The sequence below is a fragment of the Bubalus kerabau genome, chromosome 8, assembly GCF_029407905.1.
Source record: "Bubalus kerabau isolate K-KA32 ecotype Philippines breed swamp buffalo chromosome 8, PCC_UOA_SB_1v2, whole genome shotgun sequence".
Classification (NCBI taxonomy): Eukaryota; Metazoa; Chordata; class Mammalia; order Artiodactyla; family Bovidae; genus Bubalus; species Bubalus kerabau.
In genome coordinates, this window is record NC_073631.1 from 65,168,428 (window position 1) to 65,190,233 (window position 21,806).

Sequence of the window (21,806 nt, forward strand, 5' to 3'; positions counted from 1 at the left end):
TTTTGATAAGAACTTTTGCATCTGTGTTCATCTGGGATATTGGTCTATAGTTGCGTTTTATTGTAGTGTTCTCGTCTAACTTTGGTATCAGAAACATGCTGACCTTATGCAATATGTTTGGAATTATTCCTTTCTCTTCAATTTTTTGGAAGGATTTGAGAAGGACTGACATTAGTTCTTGAAATATTTGGTAGAATTTACCAGTAAAGCCAACTGGTCCCGCTTTTCTTTTTTGAGAGATTTTTGAATATGATTCAATATCCTTACTAGTTATAGGTGTGATCAGAGTTTTTGTTCCTTTATGATTCTGTCTTGGTAGATTATATGCTTCTAGGAATATATACATTTTATAATAATATAATACATTGACATTTAATTGTTCATAGTAGTCTCTTACCTATTTTGCTTGTGTTTAGTTGTTAAAGATGGGAAAGTAAATTTCTTTCCTGTTGTACCAACTTTGACCACAAGCAAAAGTTCCCTCTTGATTGATTTTAATTATTTTTGTGGTGAAAAGTACCATGTTTCTAGGAATAAGAAATATACATCTTATACTCAGAAAATACCACTCTCTCTCCTCCCTTCCACCTCATTCTCTCCACTTTTCTTTTTACCTTGGTCCTGCCTATTTCTTTAAAAAAAGTATTTATTTCTTTGGCTGTATTGGGTCCTGGGATCTTCACTGCATCATGTGGGATCTTCCATGGTGGCACACGGGCTCTCCGTCTGCGGCGAGGGGGCCCAGCCGCTTTGAGGCACATGTGACCTTAGTTCCCCAACCAGGGGTTGAACCTGCGTCCCCTGCATTGCAGTATGGATTCTTAACCACAGGGACTTCACCAGGGAAGTCCCCTCCCTATATCTTATAAGTGAGATAGCTCATTGGTTTTCTAGTTTGCCCATTTACTTTTTTATTTTTTGCACTAATAAATATTACATATATATTTTATCATAACCCCTCTTAATTACATGAAAGGTAGCATACTATAGTCCTTTGCATTTTTGATTTATCAACCTATCCTGGGTATCACTTATTAACCTTTCCTGGATAGAGATCTTCAACCTTCCTTATAATTTCATAGTAAGTATTCCCTTCTGCATATTCTATAGATAATTTAACCACTGTCCTATGTCTGGGCACTTGGTTTATTTCTTGTATTTTGCATTTACAAGCAATTTTGCATTGTATAATATGGTACATTTATATTTTTCTGTTGTTGGAAGTTCAGGAAATCTGGTTCATCTTGGGCCAAATAGATAATACAGAATTCTCCTCCAGATCTAAATAATACACAGGCCTAAGATTTGTTTCTCATTGGAGCCTTTATTTTTCAATACCAACTTGAGAATAAACAAATACCTCCCTGTACATCTTTGTCAGTTTAGACTGCTATAATAAAATACCAGACTGGGTAGCTTTTGTAGAAATCTATTTCTTACAATTCTAAATGCTGGAATGTGCAAGATCAAGATGTCACCTGAGTTAGTTCTTGGTAAGAGCTTTCTTTTTGATGTATAGACGGATATCTGCTTTGTCCTCCCATGATGGAGAAAGGGATTTTCTTTGTTATGTCTCTTCTTAGAAAGGCATTAAGCCCATTTATGAAGTTCCCACTTTCATAATGTTATATAATTACCTCACAAAGTTTCCACATCTAAATATGTTGCATTTGAGATTATCATTTCAACATATGGATTTGTACAGGGATATAAATATTTAGTTGATAGCACCAAGGATCCCAGGGATTTTGAGGATCCCTGGTATCTCAAAATGTCTGCACAAGTCTTAATTAACCTTACATAGCTTCAAGTCAATTCTGCTGCCCTCCCTTTTAATATAAGCTCACATTTGTAACACTGTAACTCTGGCCTACAGACCTCCTTAAAAACTGTCATAGGTTCTCTCCTAATTAATGGTTTAGTTTTTAAAAATCACCTCCTTTCCTTGGCACCTGATATAAGTACCTTTTCTTTCTTATAAATTCAGTTAGACATATTTTTTAACATTTTAAAATATGTGGGAGTTTGGAGAGGAAGAATTCTCCTTTTGCTGGGTAACTTACGTGTACACTTGCATGGAATGCACCTTTCCCACACCATCTGCCTCCTCAGAGGAGTTTTCGTACATAAAACATCCCAAGTAATTCAGTGAGGAATTAACTTGATCCTAGAGTCAACTTTTTGGCACAGAAAGCATTTCGCTCTTACACCCCCCAAAATTTTCCATGTTCAAATTCAGAAAAATCAACAATGAAGGAAAATGTCTGGTGATAACCAAGGTAGAAGGGGTTGGCTGCATGATTTTTGAAATGTATCATTCATATAAAATATAAATGTTAATTTTATTTAATTATTTTATTTTATATCATATGCATTTTAGGTGATAATTCTAAAGAGAAATAAAATTCAAAGATTTGGAGTATCTGAACTCCACTTTTGGGTAAGGTTCAACATTTTTACCACAATTTCTTCAAATCCTTCTTTATTTCTATAAACTGAATACAAATAATGTACTTTAAGAATTGAATGATTTATAGTTAATAAATATTAAGCTACTTTCACAAGGTGGGAAATAGTTCTTAGCAACATCTACAAGTCCTTTTCAAGAAGTTAGTTCATGTATTTCAGCACTACTCTCAGGCCTTTCTTCTTTACTTTTCATTCTGCTATACCCCTATTACCTTGCTTTTAATTTTTTTTTTCTATTTGCTTTGAGTTGTTTTTTTTTTTTCTTTAGACTTAGTAACCTCTTCAACATAACTCAATCTGTAGTTCTGTCCCTGCTGTACCTGTTTGTTTTTTCTGCATTTATTCATCATCAATCTTTCCTTCATCTTCCATCTTTAGATTCTTATTATCTTTGTCTTTTTAACATTTTCCTTATGATCTCACAGTCCCTTTTTAATTTCAACTCAGCCATTACCTGATCTTTGTTTCACTTGTTCCCAAATGTACACATGAGTGGCCCAGGTCACCTTTATACTTGTGTGTTATGTTACAAAGTAAAGTAAGTATTTTATTAGGTAGGTGTTGCGATGACTTAATTCTTATAATATCAGGCAGATAACATTCTTTTTCTCTGGGTCTTTAATGTACTCTTTCTAAAAAATCAAATCTGCCATATAGAAGAACTGTGTGATTACATATTATATATTGTTATGGTAAAACTGGAAAATACAAGGTAAATATCTGTTCAGATTACAAATGAACAAAATGGGATGAGTTGCCAGTTTCTCATTACTGGAAGCATTCTCCCATAACCGTGATGAAAATGCATTTAAGTTATTGAATCACATTACCTTTCTAATGTGTGATATATATGAGTTTATTTTATTTTAGAAAAATTGGCAATGCCGGTTTTTTAAAAGATTAAACCAAGAAATCAAAAGAAAATTTAAAGATTTTTATTTAATAATTGAACTCAAAAGGAAAGCGAAGTTTTAATTACAAATTATTGTAAAATGACAGCAAATCAGCAGTGCCTGTGGATATTTAGGGGATTCTGCCAACATTGTGCTCAGAGGAAAGTTTATTGTCTTGTATATTTTCAGTTTTAGATCAGAAAGAATAAAAAGCTTTCAATTCAAGAATTTCAAAGAAACAAAAATCTGAATGAGAGAAAAGTTAAGATATTATGAATATTCAGCTTATATGTATGTTTTTAAACTGATATAATTAATACCACCAGTCTCTTGCAACAGGGAGAAATGAACCATCATAGTCATCTAAACAGCATAAAAGATATTTTTGCTTTATGTAGCTAATTTTTTTTTGAAAAGAGTAAAAGAAAAGGCAAAGCTGTTTTGAATTGACACTTTTTTTTTTACAACATCTATTTTATTACTCCAAGTAATTTTTACATGCCTATGGAATAAAGATTATGTTGCATATCTTATTCTGTCATAATTGAGAAATTTGAAAACAAGGAAATCCTTATGTTTTTGAATTGAATGATAGTAAAACAATGTATAGCAAAATTGCCACTTATGAGTGATCAAACACTAATTTTAATATTCTTTACCATCATGTGGTAAGTTGGAAGAAAGACTCTTTTTCCCCTTGCTAGGTACTAGGTATTCTCTATTTTTAGCTTCTTGGTATCTTTAGCGAAGATAAGTATTTATGACATAAAGCCTAAACAAGTACTTTTAGGCCTAAGTGATTCACTTAGAGTTTTCTTAATAGGAGCAAATTCAGTGCTTAATGGGAGACCTCAGTTTTTAGTTGCAAGGTAAATATATTGAACTGAGCTTATGCTGAAATTTACTCAAAACCCAAGGGCAACTCTGTGTGTATCATAAGGAATGTAAATCCTTACAAGAAAGAAAACAAAATCTTATTGGTAATCTAAAGCTCAACATTCAGAAAACTAAGATCATGACATCTGGTCCCATCACTTCATGGGAAATAGACGGGGAAACAGTGGAAACAGTGTCAGACTTTTATTATTTTGGGCTCCAAAATAACTGCAGATGGTGATTGTAGCCATGAAATTAAAAGATGCTTACTTCTTGGAAGAAAAGTTATGACCAACCTAGATAGCATATTGAAAAGCAGTGACATTACTTTGCCAACAAAGGTCCGTCTAGTCAAGCCTATGGTTTTTCCAGTGGTCATGTATGGATGTGAGAGTTGGACTGTGAAGAAAGCTGAGCACCGAAGAATTGATGCTTTTGAACTGTGGTGTTGGAGAAGACTCTTGAGAGTCCCTTGGACTGCAAGGAGATCCAACCAGTCCATTCTGAAGGAGATCAGCCCTGGGTGTTCTTTGGAAGGACTTATGCTAGAGCTGAAACTCCAATACTTTGGCCACTTCATGCTAAGAGTTGACTCATTGGAAAAGACTCTGATGCTGGGAGGGATTGGGGCAGGAGGAGAAGGGGACAACAGAGAATGAGATGGCTGGATGGCATCACCGACTCAATGGATATGAGTTTGAGTGAACTCCAGGAGTTTGTGATGGACAGGGAGGCCTGGCATGCTGCAATTCATGGGGTCGCAAAGACTCGGACACGACTGAGCGACTGAACTGAACTGAAGGTCAGGCATGAACAGTATGGTTAAGCTTAGGTTTACTCATGAGCACTCAGGGAGACCTGGGTTCAATCTCTGGGTTGGGAAGATCTCCTAGAGAAGGAAATGGCAACCCTCTCCAGTGTTCTTGCCTGGAAAATCCCATGGACAGAGGAACCTGTTTGGCTATAGTCCATGGAGTCGCAAAGAGTCGGACACGACTAAGCAACTTCACTTTCAACTTCACTTTACTCATGAACATAGATTTTTAAATTCCATCTATACTAAAAAATACTCCATGGATCTAAAATACAAAAGAAAAGATTAGCAACTCAAAAGTAGCCATATGCATGTGTGTGTGTGTGTATGTATGTGTGTGTGTGTGTGTGTGTATATATATATATATATATATATATATATATGTCATGAAACTGAGTGAATCCAAAGTAGGATAAAGCTAACAAAATCCATGTCAAGGCACAGTCATAAACTGCTGCAGACTAAAGGCAAAGAAAAAGTTTTGAAAACAGATAGCAAGAAATGGGACATTACCTTTAGGCCCAAACAGATTTCAATCACACCAGTCTTCTGGTCTATAACTATGGGAGCCAGAAGGATGTGGCACAGCATTTGAAAAATGCTGGAAAGAATTGTGAATGATAATTTGTATATACAGTGAAAGTGTCTTTTTGGAATGAAGAGGAAAGTAAAACATATTCTCAGATGAAGGAAAACTAAGAATTTGTTTTTAGCAGAGCAACCCTTAAATGGAAGTCCTTGAAGCAGGAAGTATATGATGAGAGAAAGAATCTTAGAACATTCAGAAGAAATAAAGGACAACAAAATGGATACACATAGGTGTAAATATAATTGACTATTTTTCTCTTGAGTATTTCCTTTCATGTGTTTTTATTTTATTGTTTTTTTTATCTAGATGTTTGAGTCAGGCTTTTCCCTTATTTTTACTCTAATTTTTACAAACTTTTAATTTTGCATTGGGATATAGCTGATTAACAATGTTGTGATAGTTTCAGTGGAACAGCAAATGGACTCAGCCATACATATGCATGTATCCATTCTCCTCCATTTTTTTATTGATAAAAGTTTTTGAGGCCAAGCATTTTCTTCTGATCACTGTGTTACATACATTCCTTAGTTTCTAGTATGTAGTTTTCATTACCTTATGTTAAAAAAATTCTTCAAGTTTGTGTTTCCCTTTCACTTAGGACTTGTTATTAGAATGTTTGTTATTAATAATTTCCAAGAGAAAGGGCTTTTTAGTCTTCTGACTTCTATCTATTTTGTTTATTTTCTAGGTAATTCAAGGTAGTGCTTGGTTTTTTGGAACAATCATTTTGAAATTTCTGACATCTAAAATTTTAGGTGTTTCAGACCATGTAAGTACTTTCTAGTTAGAACATTAAAAGTTCTGTAAATGCATAGTTGGAGAAGACTTTGAAACCATCTATTTTAAAATGAAACCTCTATATTTTATGGAGGCTGAGTACCTTCTTCAAAGTCCCCAGCTAGTTATTGGCAGAGTTAGTACTAAAATCCTGTAGATTGTTTTCATCCCACTAAGAAAAAAGTACATTAATGAATGGTGACTAAACCTTCTTGGAAAAAATTATGTTAAATAGTTGTTTATATTTTGGTTAAAATACAAATAATTTGTTTAGCAAGTTATTGATTCATTATAAATATATGAAATATAAATATAAATATGAAATATAAATATAAATATGAAATTGATTCATTATAAATATAAATATGAACAGAAAAAATATATATAAATATAAATATAAATATAAACATATAAATATAAATATGAACAGAAATAAATATAAATATAAATATAAATATGAACATTATAAATATAAATATAAATATGAATATGAATATAAAAATGTCCTCAACTTTGAAGTATAGAACTCAAAGTTTTATTTATAATTAGACACTAAAATTAGGGTGTGATTTGATATCTTTAAAGTTTTTCTTATATAAAGAATACGATAAAAATTCTCTATCTTTTCATCTTCTGGAACATATATGGACCACATCCCTAATGTACAATGTTTCTGTCTGTTTTAAGGCTCATGCCTCAAATGATGGCTGTTTTCAAAGATAAATTCCTATCAGCTAATTTGTTTAGGGAATAGAAAGCAGTGCATGAATTTAACTTTTGATTTTTAGCACTTTCTCTTTGGATAGAAGATAGATGAGTGTATCATGCAATAATCTACCCTGAAATTTACCATATCAGGTACTCTCCAGTTAGAACCCTGTCTGCTGATGAAATTGCTTCAAACTTAACAAGGGATTATCGTAGTTAACTCTCTTAAAATGACAAGTGCTATCACTCTCCAGTACAATTGGCCCTATATACATATTAATGACAAATGAAATTTCAAAATATAAGGATTTGTCATTTACTGTTAGCTCTGCATTATGGTTTATTAGGTTTATTTGTCATTCTTAAATTTTTATTCTTTAGGGGATGTGTATTTTATGGTAAACTTTATTTAGGCATCTTAAGTTATTAAGTTGATCTGTGATTTTCTTCCTTGACTCGCCCTACATTGTCACCCAACTCTTTACAAATCCTAAAACACACACACACACATACACCCTTGGTATTCTTAAGTGACTTCTATGTGACAACTGTGAGAAAGACTTGAAACTAAAGTGGCTTGGTTAAATTATCATTAGTCACCAGCCCTGCTCTAAATTGGAAAAATAAAGTTTAACTGTAAAGTATGTTTGGTACTGGTAGATAATGCAATAATGAGTAATTGAAAACCATAATCATCGAAGTTGATATAAAATAATTTATGTTCTTATAAAGTAATTTGAATTACTGCTTTGCATACCAGATATTTTTCTTACCTTCTAAGGATGCAGCGTAAAAATAATTGTCTCACCAAAGTAAATAATAAATGATCAGTAGAAAATAGTTCTACATTGGATTTAGTTGATGGTATTTATTTTAAAAGGCCTTCCAGACCAAGTAACTAAATCAGAGTGGTATGTATAGTTGTTGTAATTCTCTTGAAGAATAGCTTCGTTGTTAATGGCTTCAATGTATGTCTGAAAAATTCAAGAAGCACCAAAAAATTGTCCTTAATGTATGAGGCTTTGTGAAAATGACAACACACAGAAAATTTGTTAATGATTTACAATATGTGGTAAAAGGGGTTAACATGAAATGTTTTGTTCTTGATAAATGATCTGATCATGAAATTTCATGGTCAACTGCATAGTGGTTTGTGCCCAGCAAGTGTTGATTTTAGCTCATTCTTTGTATTATCATCTTATTTACTTATTTTTCCTGACTTCTTTTTCCTTTTCATTTCTCTTGATATTTCTATTTTTTTTTCAATTTTTTTCATAACTCAGCACATAATGGGGTTCACTGTATTTTTTGTTTCCTTGAAGGGGCATCCATGTACCATGGATATATCTTCTCTGTAGACATTATTACTGCTGCAGCAAACCAATTATTATTAACTATAATTATTTTTATAATTTTAATATTTCTTCCAGATTCGCCTGAGTGACCTTATTGCCGCCAGAATCTTAAGATATACAGATTTTGATACCTTAATTTACACCTGTGCTCCTGAATTTGACTTCATGGAAAAAGCGGTATGAATGATTCTTTTATTTTTTTCCTCTACAGGTATGATGAGTTCTTGCTCTTAAGTTTCTCTTTAATCTGAAACTCAAAAATTTTATTTAGAAACACCCAATTTATTTATTCTTACCATTTTTATGATAACTTTTGCTAATAATATGGCCATTCTCATCTAGTTTCTTACATGTAAAATCAGTAAACAATGGCCCCTACCAGGGCAAGTGCACAGGATGTGACCTATGGTCAATTACTATTATTGCAGTTCAGTTACTTTTCATAATCTAGGTCAGTTGGAGGTATGAGAGCATTCAGGAAAAATAAACCCAAATTATTGTTTTATTTTTTAAAAATTCAATTTTCTTTCACTTAATATCTCAAATATTACAAAATTTTATAATAAAATGTTGCCAAGTAAATATGCTAGTAATCATATATTATTCTCTTATCTGTCAAATCAGTCATACATTCATTCAAAAACAATTATTGACCATTAATTATCTATGAGGCAGTTTTTAATAGGACTACAAAGAGTTAAATAACTTGGTTCCTGCCTTTAAGAAATATATCATTTAGTTAAGTGGTAACTCACTCCCTATCACAACTCATGAGAATTATTTAGCTGCTGCTTTTGTTTCAGTATTTATTTATACTTACAGTAATTACTTCGGAGAAGGCGATGGCACCCCACTCCAGTACTCTTGCCTGGAAAATCCCATGGACGGAGGAGCCTGGTGGGCTGCAGTCCATGGGGTCGCACAGAGTCGGACATGACTGAGCGACTTCACTTTCCCTTTTCACTTTCATGCATTGGAGAAGGAAATGGCAACCCACTCCAGTATTCTTGCCTGGAAAATCCCAGGGACAGGGGAGCCTGGTGGGCTGCCGTCTATGGGGTCGCACAGAGTCGGACACGACTGAAGCAACTTAGCAAGCAAGCACAGTAATTACTTAGTCTTTCTCCCTTGTTAGTCCTATAGTTTCACAAATGAAAATAATAGAAACTTAAAGCCCAGGAGGTGATAATCTAGGGCCCAGGGATCAGTAAACACACATTTTAAAACTTACTATTATATAAATAAAGGAAAGATAAAACACAAGAAAGGAAAAAATAATATCCATAGCTAATTTTGCTTTAATAGTTTTTATCATAATTTTTGATATATTTGTGTAAGTCATTATAATTTTGATTCTTATGTTAGAATATGAAACTTGATAATATATATTCTGTTAATGACAAAGATATCTTTTACCTTTAAGAAATCTCATTGTGACAATTTGACATAGACTTGTATATTAGTATAAAATTTAATAAAAAATATTTTGAATAATTTGCTATATTTCAGACGCCAGTGCGATATTCAAAGACATTGTTGCTTCCAACTATTGTGGTGATTACTTATTTTATCTTTAAAAAGGTATTTAAAATTTTTTTTTACTTGCTTTTGGGTTTAAGACAAGGATTTAGGTTAGTGCTAATAGCTCAGGATTCTGTTTTACTTTTAGGATGACTCTTCCCCTCCCTAAAACCTTTTTTTATTCAGATTTTTATTTATCTTGCTTTATATGGAGTTTTTAATCTGCCACATTAGAAAAGATATTTTTATTTATTCTTTCAAAAGAAATATGTCAGTTACCCACTATCTGGTAAGAACTATGTTAACACTGTAGGTACACTGGGATAAATAAGACAAGTCCACCCTATCTTGAAACTCACAGTCTGATCCAGTGGGAACAATAAACAAATAATTTCCCAAATGATTAAATAATTGCAATTGTTATTAGTACTAAAAAAGAAAAGTAGAATACATTTTCAGTCTCTTTCAAAATAAGACACATTCGAAGAAGTCTTGATCCATTTTGAAACATGAATAGAAATTTGTATAGCCATTAAAATATCATTCTCTACTGTTCACTGTTTTCACACAAAAAAAGATAGTATTATCACCATAGAAAAGCTAGTGTTTAAAATACTACTGGAAGATTTTCTTGGTCTGGGAGTAGTTTATCTGAAAGCCTGGTTAAAGACAGTGGGTCCTCAGTTTTTAGCAATTTTGAACCATCTTTATTTATATTATTGAAAAATTGCCCTGCCTTTAGTCAGTAGGTGTTTTATGCTTTTAGCAGATAGCAGTAACATTATTTCTCTACTGTCACAGCAAGTTGTCTCTACTTCAGCTGGTTCTGTTGAAGTCAGTATTCTATATTTAAAGTCAAATTGCCTATCTTTCTATGTAGTTTCAGTTCCCGCATTTCTTATTATTTTGTTTTCACATCGAAGATGACTAATTTATGAGTGAGAAAGACATTCCCTCTACATCTGTGCTGCTTCACCCCTGGTCTAGTTCCCTAGGCACCACTTGGAAAGAAAGAGTCAGGATAGACAGAGGTGATGAGAGGGAGTGAGTAAACCGCACACAAGTTTGCTGCTCTCCCTTGCTTTGACCCTGCCTAGCTCGAGTTGCAGGTTTTCTCTATTAGCCAGTTTGTCTATTCCATCATGTCAGCTTCTGTTACTCTTCTGAGGTCCCACTTGGAAGTACTAATGCAAGAATTAACTATTCAGTGGGGGAAATATCCAGCACAGGAGAAAATGACAGCTAGATCTACTATTAACTATTTTAAAAATAAAGATATAAAGCCTCATAAATGTAATACTAGCCCCCAAACATACCACAGCTCAAACCATGTTTGTGCAGTAGCCAGCATGCAGACACACGTATCCCCAGACATGTACACAGACATAACCATCTCCACACGTATACACATATATACACATACACAGACGTAACATACAGTATACACAGATATAACATCCCCACATGTATACACAGACATAACCATCCCTGCAGCCATTAAAGCTTAACTCCACTTTTGCATCCACATAAATGCCTCAGTCTTTATTTGTCCTGTTATGGCTTATTTTCCACATCAGGGATATTTCTGATGTTCATTTAACTTTTCACTTGTGTGAAATCTCTTCTGGGAAGGAAAGGAGCAAGACATGTGTAGTATGATTCTACCATGACACTACTGACTCTTAGACTCCTGTGAATGTGTGCGTTCTGTTGTCTGTACCTTTGAATGGGCTTTTGCTTGTCACAAGGAGTGTAACCTCATTTTTGTTATTTGAAACATTCTTCCATGCAGGATGCTCTTGGGTCAATGAGAGAAGTTAAAAATTCTAAACTTATATTTAACATTTGAGTCCAAATTGTATTATGTATTTTTTCAATGTTTATCTGTGAGTTATAAGCCACATATCATGCAGAGTACAAAATTTTAAGTTCTTGTAAATTTCTTGTCTGTAAATGCTGCTGAAACCTCTTTGGCCAACGTTAGCTTCATACTCATCTTTACTCCTCCCTCTCTCCCTCTCTCATCATTAGCTGATACATCTTGATAAGTGCTCTTAAGCCTTCTGTAGCAGTCACTTCAGGCTGAGGTAGACCAGGGAAGCAGGTAGGCCACAGCTAATTTTATAATAATCAAGAGTTTGAGGTAGGAATATAGTCTTTGTAGACAGAGATAGAGAGAGAGTCCTAATTTCTTAGAAGTTCGACATAAAATAGCCTCTGAAATACCTGGAGAAACCTGCCTCCTTTGTGGAAACCAGTCCCCCAACTACAGCTCACTTGCATCTAGTAAAATATAAATTTAAACTCCAGTCAGAAGTTACCCATATATAAACCTTAGAATTTTAGACCTGAAAGATTTACTCTAGTACCTTTTATTGTCGTAGAAAAGGAGGTTACAACTTCAAGATACTGCTTTCCTAAGGCAGAGCTGGAACTAAATTGTTCCCAAGGACTTGTTTTAACAAGAAAAATACTTCTTTCTAGTAGGGATGTCTTTGTTAATGAATCAGGGCATTTTAAATATCACTTAATTCCTTAGACATTTCATTAATTTGATTCTGTTCACAGGCTTTTCGTGATATTCTATGTGTCTTGTGTGCAAACACTTATCTAAGGTAATTATATCATAGTTGTTTTTAATATTCAGTTATTAAATAACTTACTATAATATCAGTTTTCCAAATGAATGTACATTAAACTTCACCATTATGATTATGAAAGGAAACATGAACCAAATTTAGATTTCTTCTTGGAAAGAAAAAAAAAAAGACTGTATGATGGCTGTGTCTCTTTTATGTATTTGGGCTTGTTTTTAAGGATTTATATTTGTGAATTAACTCAAAGTTTAAATTGGTTTAATTTCATATACCACTCCAATTTAAAGTCAGTAAACAGAAGTAAGCTGAAGTTATTTTTGGTGATTTTTTTTTAACTTTCAGAGAAAGCAACTTGTTTTTCTGAGTATTCATGGAATAGTTTTTCCTACATTTATGGTTAAAACTGTTTTATTACATTTATTTGTGGTTTTAGTAGTCACTAGAATTATGGTATAAACAAATACAAGCAAAATATAACCAAAGCACACACTGTTATAGGACATGAGAATAAATTGTGAGGAAAACTTCCTCTGAGAAAAAATTTTAACTCAGATTGCATTATATTTGTACATATAGCCATTAAATTTATTGTTTTTTAATAAAGTTTATTTTTTAGGCCAATTTATATTTACAGGAAAATTGTAAAATTAGTGCACAGGGCTTCCATGAACCGTATGCCCTCTGCTTATATTTTCAGTAAACAACTTTGTATGGTAGCCAGAAGAGCTAATTAGAATCTTATACTTGAAATGGTAAAATCTTATTTGTTGAAATTGTTTCCAAATCAAGAGAGTTAATAGATCCACTCTACCTTGTCCTGGTCAGATGGAGCCCAGAGGCTATGTCTTGACATTCTAAAAACAATGTTTTTAGAGCTCTGAAAACTATTCATATAAGGAGTGCATTAAGAGACTTGAGATATTTCATTGAATAATAGAAGATGAAGGGGTGCATGGCAAGTGTGCTAAGCTACTTCAGTCTTGAATGACTCTTTGCAACCCTGTGGACTATAGCCCTCCAGGCTCTTCTGTCCATGGGATTCTCCAGACAAGAATATTGGAGTGGGTTTCCACGCCCTCCTCCAGGGTATCTTCCTCACTCTGGTATCAAAACCATGTCTCTTACATCTCCTGCATTGGCCAGTGAGTTCTTTACCACTAATGCCACCTGGGAAGCCCGTGATACATGGCCTCTGTCTCAAAAAAATTAAGAGGGTATGGTGGCTCAGTCAGTGGTAAAGAATCCACCTGTCAGTCACGAAGAACCCCTGGAGAAGGAAATGTCTCACTCTAATATTCTTGCCTGGAAATCCCATGAACAGAGAAAGAGGAGCCTGGCAGACTACAGTCCTTGGGGTTACGAAAGAGTTGGACATGACTTAGTGACTAAACAACAACAACCATGTAGAGGACGGACTTGAGGGGCAAGTTGGTGGAAATGAGGTGTTTCTTGATGATTACATTCCTGTAAGTTCTGGCTCTCTATGGGTATCTGGGAAGAAGGGTCCTTTAAACCACAAAAATAATACAGTTGACTGTTGAACAACATGGATTTGAACTGCATGGTTCCACTTATTCGCAGACTTTATACAGTAATAAACACTACACTATTACTAGATCTGTGGTTGGTTGAATTTCAGGATACAGAGGGACCAAGTATACGGAGAGCCAACTGTAATTTATACTCAGACTTTCAACTGCACCCCTTACTGTTGTGTCGTTCAAGGGCCAACTGTATGCTTATGGTGATACAATCAGAAAAAATAGTATATCAAGAAAAGAAGAAATATTCCCATCTCTTAGATGTATTCCTCAATTAGTGCTGTTTATAAATGGCTTAGTATGTATCATTTCAGAAAATACTTCTGAAAGCACAATGTATTTTTTTTACTGGTATTACTCTGGTCCCCATGTTTTATTTATTCATTATCACCAGTGACTATCATGTACTTAGCCATTCTCACATTAGTGGATGTTTAGATTATATTTCTCTTTTTGTCATAACAACCAATGCTATGAGTAATTACCAACTTTATACACATTCATTTGGACACTTATTTCAGTATTTAGAATATTTAACATATTTGAAATGTGACTGCTGGATCATAAGCTATGAATATTTTACAGATACTGAGAGAATAATGGTGAGAGTGTCCATTTCTCTGCATGTCTATGAACACCAATGTTATTAAGTTTTCTTAATCACGTTTTCTTACTGGTAGTTTTTTAAGAAGTAACTCATTTTACAAAGTGAAGTGAAGTTTTACATCTTTACCAGTGAAGTACATCTTTCCATATGTCTGTTGGCTATTTGTATTTCTATTTTGTCCATTTGAAAATTTATTTATGGTGTCTTTTTATAGTATAGACAGTAATCTTTTGTCTGTTATGTGTATAACAGGCTTTATTCTAGAATGTCAGTTTGTAACTTATTAATGGTCATTGCTCTATAGAAGATTAAAATTTCTATACAATCACAACTGTACACTCTCTGTTTTCTGTTAATTTCTGTGCTTAGATACACTCCCCCACATCAGTATCATAAAAATAGTTCCCTATATTCTCTTTCATATTTTTTTGCAAAATAAATATGTGTAAAGTAGATAATGCAATGATTTGATATTCATAAATGTTGTGAAGTGATCACCACAACAAAGTTAATTAACACATTCAACACATCTATCCACTAACAGAGTTAATGTGTTTGTATGTGTGTAGATACTTAAGGCCTACCATCTTAGCAAATGTCAAGTATACAGTGCAGTATTATCAAGTATAGTCACTATGCTGTACATTGCTTCCTCAGAATTTCTTCATCTTATAACTAAATGCTTATACCCTTTAAGGAACATCACATCATTATGCCCAGTCCCCAGACCCTGGCAGCTACCATTCTGCTCTTTCTTTTACGTTTTTGGGGATCACTTTTAGATTCCACATACGAGTGATACCATAAAATATTTGTCTTTCCCTGTCTGCCCTATTTCACATACCATAATGCCTTCCAGGTTTATCCATGTAGTTGCAAATGACAGGATTTCCTTGTTTTTCTTTTTTTTTTTTTTTATGGTGGAATAATACTCTGTTGTATTAGAGTATACACACATGCCACATTTCCTTTATTCATTGTTGACCTAACAAAACAATTGGACTGCCAGATAATTTCTTCAGCAAAATTGGGTTTATTGGGGATCAGCAGAGGATTGCACTTTGAGGTTTACCACCATGGTGAGCCATATGCAAGTCCCTGCACAGCCAGGAGAAGAGAACACTTTTATGGAAGGGAAAACAAAGTTGTGAGAGCTATAGTAAACAAAAAATTCATGGCTTTTCATTGGCTGACTACTTGCCAGGAAAGAAGAGGAATCCTTATTCTTCTTGTTGGACTCCTCTATTGTTTCAGGGCATGAAAGTTCCCCCTTCTTGTATCCCAACTCCTATTTAATTGAAATTTCCATTTTTTTTTTTCTTTCTCCCTTTTGATCAAGAACTTCCTCTGAAAGCAGCATTGATCGAGAGTCAGGTTTTCCAGTTTCAGTAGTTTTCTGTCCCTTAATGCCAGGAAGGACTTTTTCTGGGTGTAGTGTCTGCAGAGGAAAAGTATACTGATTAGAAGCATATTGAGGACACATGCAAGTAACAAAGAAAGATGGGAAGGAGACCTCTCAGGGACTTTTTATCTAAAGTTTATATGTTATCAAGAGCCTAGATCTTTGTGATCATCTAAAGTGCTATGTCATCCTCAAAGGTTTGATAATAAATTTCCAACAGGCCTGATCTGGATATCCTGGGATACCCTGTACCTCTTGTTACATTATTCAACTTAGGCTGTTTCTCCTGATTATACACACACACACACACACACACACCCCGTGCTCACCCGTGCTTTCTTTTCACTTCCATTTTAGTGGAATTTTTTTTTTCATCCATTCACTTAAAAGTGTGTATCCTTCATATGTATCCTTAAAACTAAAATGAGACTCTCATAGCAGCATGATTGGGTCTTGTTTTTTTAATCCATTTAGCCACTCTCTATCTTTAGAGAATTTAATCAATTTATACTTAAAGTAATTATTGATAGATAGGGATGGCTTATTTTTGCCATCTTGTTTTCTTTCTGTTTTGTAGTGTCTGTCTTCCTTTCATGCTAACTTTCTTCATCATGTGATGATTTTCATAGTGGTATACTTTGATTCCTTTATCTTTTGTATATCTGTTGCATGTTTTGCTGTGTGGTTATCATAATACATCTTATAGAGTTACGAGTCTATTTTAAGCTGATAACAGCTCAACTTCATTTATATATAAAAATTCTGTCTTTTACTTCTCTCATCCCCATTTTATGCTTTTGATGTCACAATCTGTGTCTTATTATATTGTGTATCAGTTAGCAAATTATTGTAGCTATATTTATTTTTTAATGCTTCAGTCTTTTTATACTAGAGTTAAGTGATTTACACACCACTATTACAGTATTCTGAGATTGACTATATAGTTACTTTTACTAGCTAATTTTATGCTTTCGTGTATGTTTATGTTACTAATGAGCATTCTTTCATTTCAGCTTGAAGGACTCTCTTTAGCATTTCTTATAAGGCAGGTCTAGTGATGATGACTCCCTCAACTTTGTTTTTCTGGGAAAGTCTTTCTCACCTTCATCTGAAAGACAGCTTTGCTAGGTAAAGTATTCTTAGATGGCAGATTTTTTTATTTGAGCACTTTTAAGTATCCCAGTCTCTCCTGGCTTGCAAGGTTTCAGTTGAGAAATCTGCTGATAGCCTTACAGGGGTTCCCTTATATGAGATGATTTTTTGTTTTTGAAGTTCATTTTTTGCTTTTGACAGTTTTATTATATCTAGTGAATTTGCAGTGTGTGTGGGGAGTTACCTATGAGCTTCATGTACTTGAATGTCCATATCTCTCTCCAGAGCTGCAGGTTTTCAGCTGTTATTCTTTAAATAAAGTTTCTGCCCTGTTTACATAATTATTCATGGAAATTTTAATCTGAACACTCAAATTTTTCTTTAGCTCAAAGGATATTCTCTTTCCCTCTCTCTTTTACTTTAGCCTCTCTTTTTCGATCATCTATTATTATATTTATATTTTTTATTTCTTTTTTCTCTTCTCAGAATTTCATGAATGCATCTTCAACACAACTTTCAGTTGTGTACACTGCTATTTGACCTTTTTTTGAGGTTTTAAATTTGGCAAATTAGTTTTTTTAATTATCTCTGAAAGCTCTTTTTTATTACAGCTTGTTTTATTTGTATGGATACAGTGTTCTCTTAAGCATCTGTGAAGATAATAATTGGAACTTTCATTTAATATTCTTATTACTTATATTAACACTTTCTTGAGAGTTCATTTGCTCATTTATCTTGGTGTTTTTCTTCCATCCTATTTGTTTCTCATGATTTGACTGTATACTGATATTCTAAATTAGTTACTAGATTTATTTGTATCCATAGTTATTGTTGGGGTCTTTGGTGATTATAATACTTACCTACCAGGCCTCTCCCTTACATGCAGTCACTCACTACAGGATTCTGTTGTGACTGACAGGTTTCTGGACGTGTGGGAACCCATCCATCCACGCCCACTTCCACCCTTGACTGCAGAAGTCAGGAAGGAGCTGCAGCGGTGGCAAAATAATGTAGTAATTTCAGTCCTCTTCTAAGTGGCCTCCCCTCACTACTCTTTTTTTTTTTTTTTTAAATCTCTGGATCTGTGTGTGCCCCTGAACTTCCTTATACTTCATACTTTCATATTTATACTGTCTTACTTCTCTTGCCAAACCCAAAATCCATATGAGAAGGCCTTTTATACTACAAAGCTTTGTTATAAAAGTGAACTATTGTCTTTACAATGGGAAGTAAAATAAGCAGTCTTGTACCTCTTCCCAATCTAACACAAACTGTGGAGAATAAGAACAGGATCTGTTCTGTTCACACTGTGTTCACTGCACAGTGTCTGGAATACAGTAGGTATGCCATAAAATTTTAGTAAATTTTTAGACGTAAATATTTAGAAAATTTGTAAAACAACTTTTGTGGAACTAAAAATATTTATATGCTTTACCCAAAAAATTTATTCTAGAAATTTATCCTAAGGAAATACTCAGAGATGCTTACAGAGTTTTAAGTGCAAGGATGTTCATATTTATAACTGTGAAAAATAAAAATAACTCAAAAGTCACAGCAGTGCTTATCTAAAGCATAATATATGTGTGTGATTGAATATTTAATAAACACTCTTTTTATTATTTATTTCTCCAAAGGGAGTATTTAGCAATCAGTAATACCCATTTTATCCAAATTTAACCCATTTAACCAAAGAAGAGCATTTTGATATACTTTAAATAGAATGACTATAAATCATGCCTTTTAAATTTCCATTGTTTTTAGTAATTTTTATCTAATTTAGTAATTTTTTGGTAGAACTTAGTAATTTTTATCCAACAGCTTTATTTATATATTAATTTATTTAAAACATAAGAACAAATAAGTGGAGGTTCATTCTGATATAATCATAGTATAATGAACAGTCAGTTAATAGAGAATATTTTTGTTTTATTCCAGAAAACAGCTCCTTGAACATGGTGAGGTAAAGCTTTCATTTTAATTGCTGCTAGATTTGTGTATTATATTTAAGTTCAAGGATACTCACAAAGGTATAACCTTGCTGCAGGTACACCATCAGCAGTGCTAAAGTGGCTCAATACTGATAGTAAATTTCTGCTGATCTTCCCACTCTTTAAGCTGCTCTCAATTTTGAAGAGTGGTAAGGACTTGACAACTAGAAAGCTGATTTATGACCACTGAGTATAATTAAATTACCTTCATTCATTCATTCATTCAACAATAATAAACATTAATTTCTAGCCTGCTGAGCCAATCAGCTGTGGGCCATCAGGGTAGGTACTGTGACTGGTGACTTTGCCGCACACAGACTTGATGGTCAATCAGTTATAATCTTAGCAGTGTTATAGGATAAAACAGATAGTATAGCAGTGTTCCTGCTCTCAGATACATCTAATTTTTCAATGGAGAACAAAACAGGATAGTCTTTTTTTTATGGTGCTAAATTGTTCTGCGATAAGAGAAAAAATAGCATGGGCTAGAAATATGATTTCCTAAGTAATAGAACTTTGAGTCTTAAGGGACAGGTCAAATTTACATGAAAGGACAACTGATTGTGAACTCAACAGGAATAGCTTCTGATGATAAACGAGATGTTTTGAATAGTTACTATGTGCCATGTACTGTGCTGTTTGAGTCTCATAATATTATTCCCACTTTGCAAATAAGAAAGTCATGTTAATTAAGTGATATTAGCTGTTAAAGATAAATGATAACATCAAAATGACTTAACTCAGTGGAAGTTTAATTCTTTGCTCACATAAAGTTAAAACCAGAGTTTCGGATTAGCAGGTGGTTCTCCAACAAGCAGTGTTTCAGGGACCCAGATTCCTTCCACCTATGGTTCTGCCGTCTTTAACATGTGGTTTTCAGGCTTGATTTGTACAAGCCAGCAAAGAAAAAAGAACACTGCACACTGGAGGCTTTGTAAGAGCTAGCCCTGGAAAAGAGACAAATATTGCTTCCTGCTCACAGCCAGAACTCAGACATATGGCCACACCTGACTGCCAGTGAAGCTGGGAAGTGGAATCTTGCTGTGTTTCTAGGAATAAAAGCAAAGAGTCTCTGCCAAGAACTGGAGACCTGGAGAAATGAAACAGTTCACCTAAGGTCTCACAGCAAATTTGCAGTAAATCTTCAATTTATCCACTGCCAATCCATTTCCAGCGCTCTTAGAGGAGTAGTCAGCACTTTACTGCTTCCTATGTGCCAGGTATTTTGGTTGGGGTGGGGGGGTAGTTATTTACATACTTTTATACTTTCATTCTCACAACAACCCACTGATGTAAATACTATTACTTTTTATTTCACAGATTACAAAAAAAATGTTGCAAAGAGATGGTCAGTAACTTGCCTAAAGTCAGAAAGCTAGACTGAGCTGAGCTTTGTAGAGCCAAGTACTATGAATCCGGGCAGTGTAGCAACAAAATCTATGCTGTTTGTCATTCACTCTGCAACCACCTAATTCCATAAGTATTCCTTAAGTTTCTGCCTCCCTTTTTCACATTAGTTTGCTACCTTCTCATTGTCATTCATTTCTCCATTTCTTCTTATTTTGCCCACTTTTCTCTTTTGTGTTAATTCTGTATGTTTATCCATTCAGTCTTTATTATGTGCCTACTATACACCAAGTTTCTACTTCTATGGAAATGAAGGTATATAGTAAAGGAAAAAATGAGAACATATAAGTATATGTGCAATGACAAAGCGAGATATAAAAGTAGTACAAAAGAAGTGATTAAATCTGTGTGGAGGGGATGTGGTAGTTGGAGAAGGGTTTTTAAAATGTATATAGAGGGATACCTATCTGAAGACAAAGGATGCACGTATGCAAGGAAGACAGAAGGTAATAAATTTATCTGGTTTAGCTCAGTTCAGTCGCTCAGTTACGTCCGACTCTTTGTGACTCCATGGACTGCAGCAGGCCAGCCTTCCCTGTCCATCACCAACTTCCAGAGCTTGCTCAAACTCATGTCAATTGAGTCAGCAATGTCATGCAACCATCCCATCCTCTGTTGTTCCCTTCTCCTCCTGCCTTCAATCTTTCCCAGGGCCTTTTCCAATGAATCGGTTCTTCACATCGGGTGGCAAAAGTATGGAAGCTTCAGCTTCAGCATCAGTCCTTCCAATGAATATTCAGGACTGATTTCCTTTAGGATTGACTGGTTTGACCTCCTGGCTGACTCTCAAGAGTCTTCTCCAACATCGCAGTTCAAAAGTATCAGTTGTTCGGCACTCAGCTTTCTTTATGGTCCAGCTCTCATATCCATATATGACTACTGGAAAAACCATAGCTTTGACTAGACAGACCTTTGTCTGCAAAGTAATGTCTCTGCTTTTTAATATGCTGTCCATGTTTGTCATAGCTTTTCTTCCAAGGACCAAATGTCCTTTAATTTCATGGCTGCAGTCACCATCTGCAGTGATTTTAGAGCCCAAGAAAATAGTCTCTCACTGTATTCATTTTTTCCCCGTCTAGTTGCCATGAAGTGATGGGACTGGATGCCATGATCTTAGTTTTCTGAATGTTGAGTTTTAAACCAACTTTTTCACTCTCCTCTTTCACTTTC

General features: G+C 34.2%; 1 protein-coding gene across 1 annotated transcript in view; it reads left to right on the forward strand.

The window, feature by feature from the left end:
* Nucleotides 1–21,806, forward strand: part of DPY19L2 (dpy-19 like 2) — an 84,978-nt gene that overhangs the window by 48,275 nt on the left and 14,897 nt on the right. The window contains exons 12-17 of the mRNA XM_055590423.1: nt 2,381–2,440; nt 6,330–6,410; nt 8,557–8,658; nt 9,991–10,062; nt 12,571–12,617; nt 19,177–19,201. Coding sequence (XP_055446398.1) covers nt 2,381–2,440; nt 6,330–6,410; nt 8,557–8,658; nt 9,991–10,062; nt 12,571–12,617; nt 19,177–19,201 — 387 coding nt within the window. The remainder of the gene's footprint in view (nt 1–2,380; nt 2,441–6,329; nt 6,411–8,556; nt 8,659–9,990; nt 10,063–12,570; nt 12,618–19,176; nt 19,202–21,806) is intronic.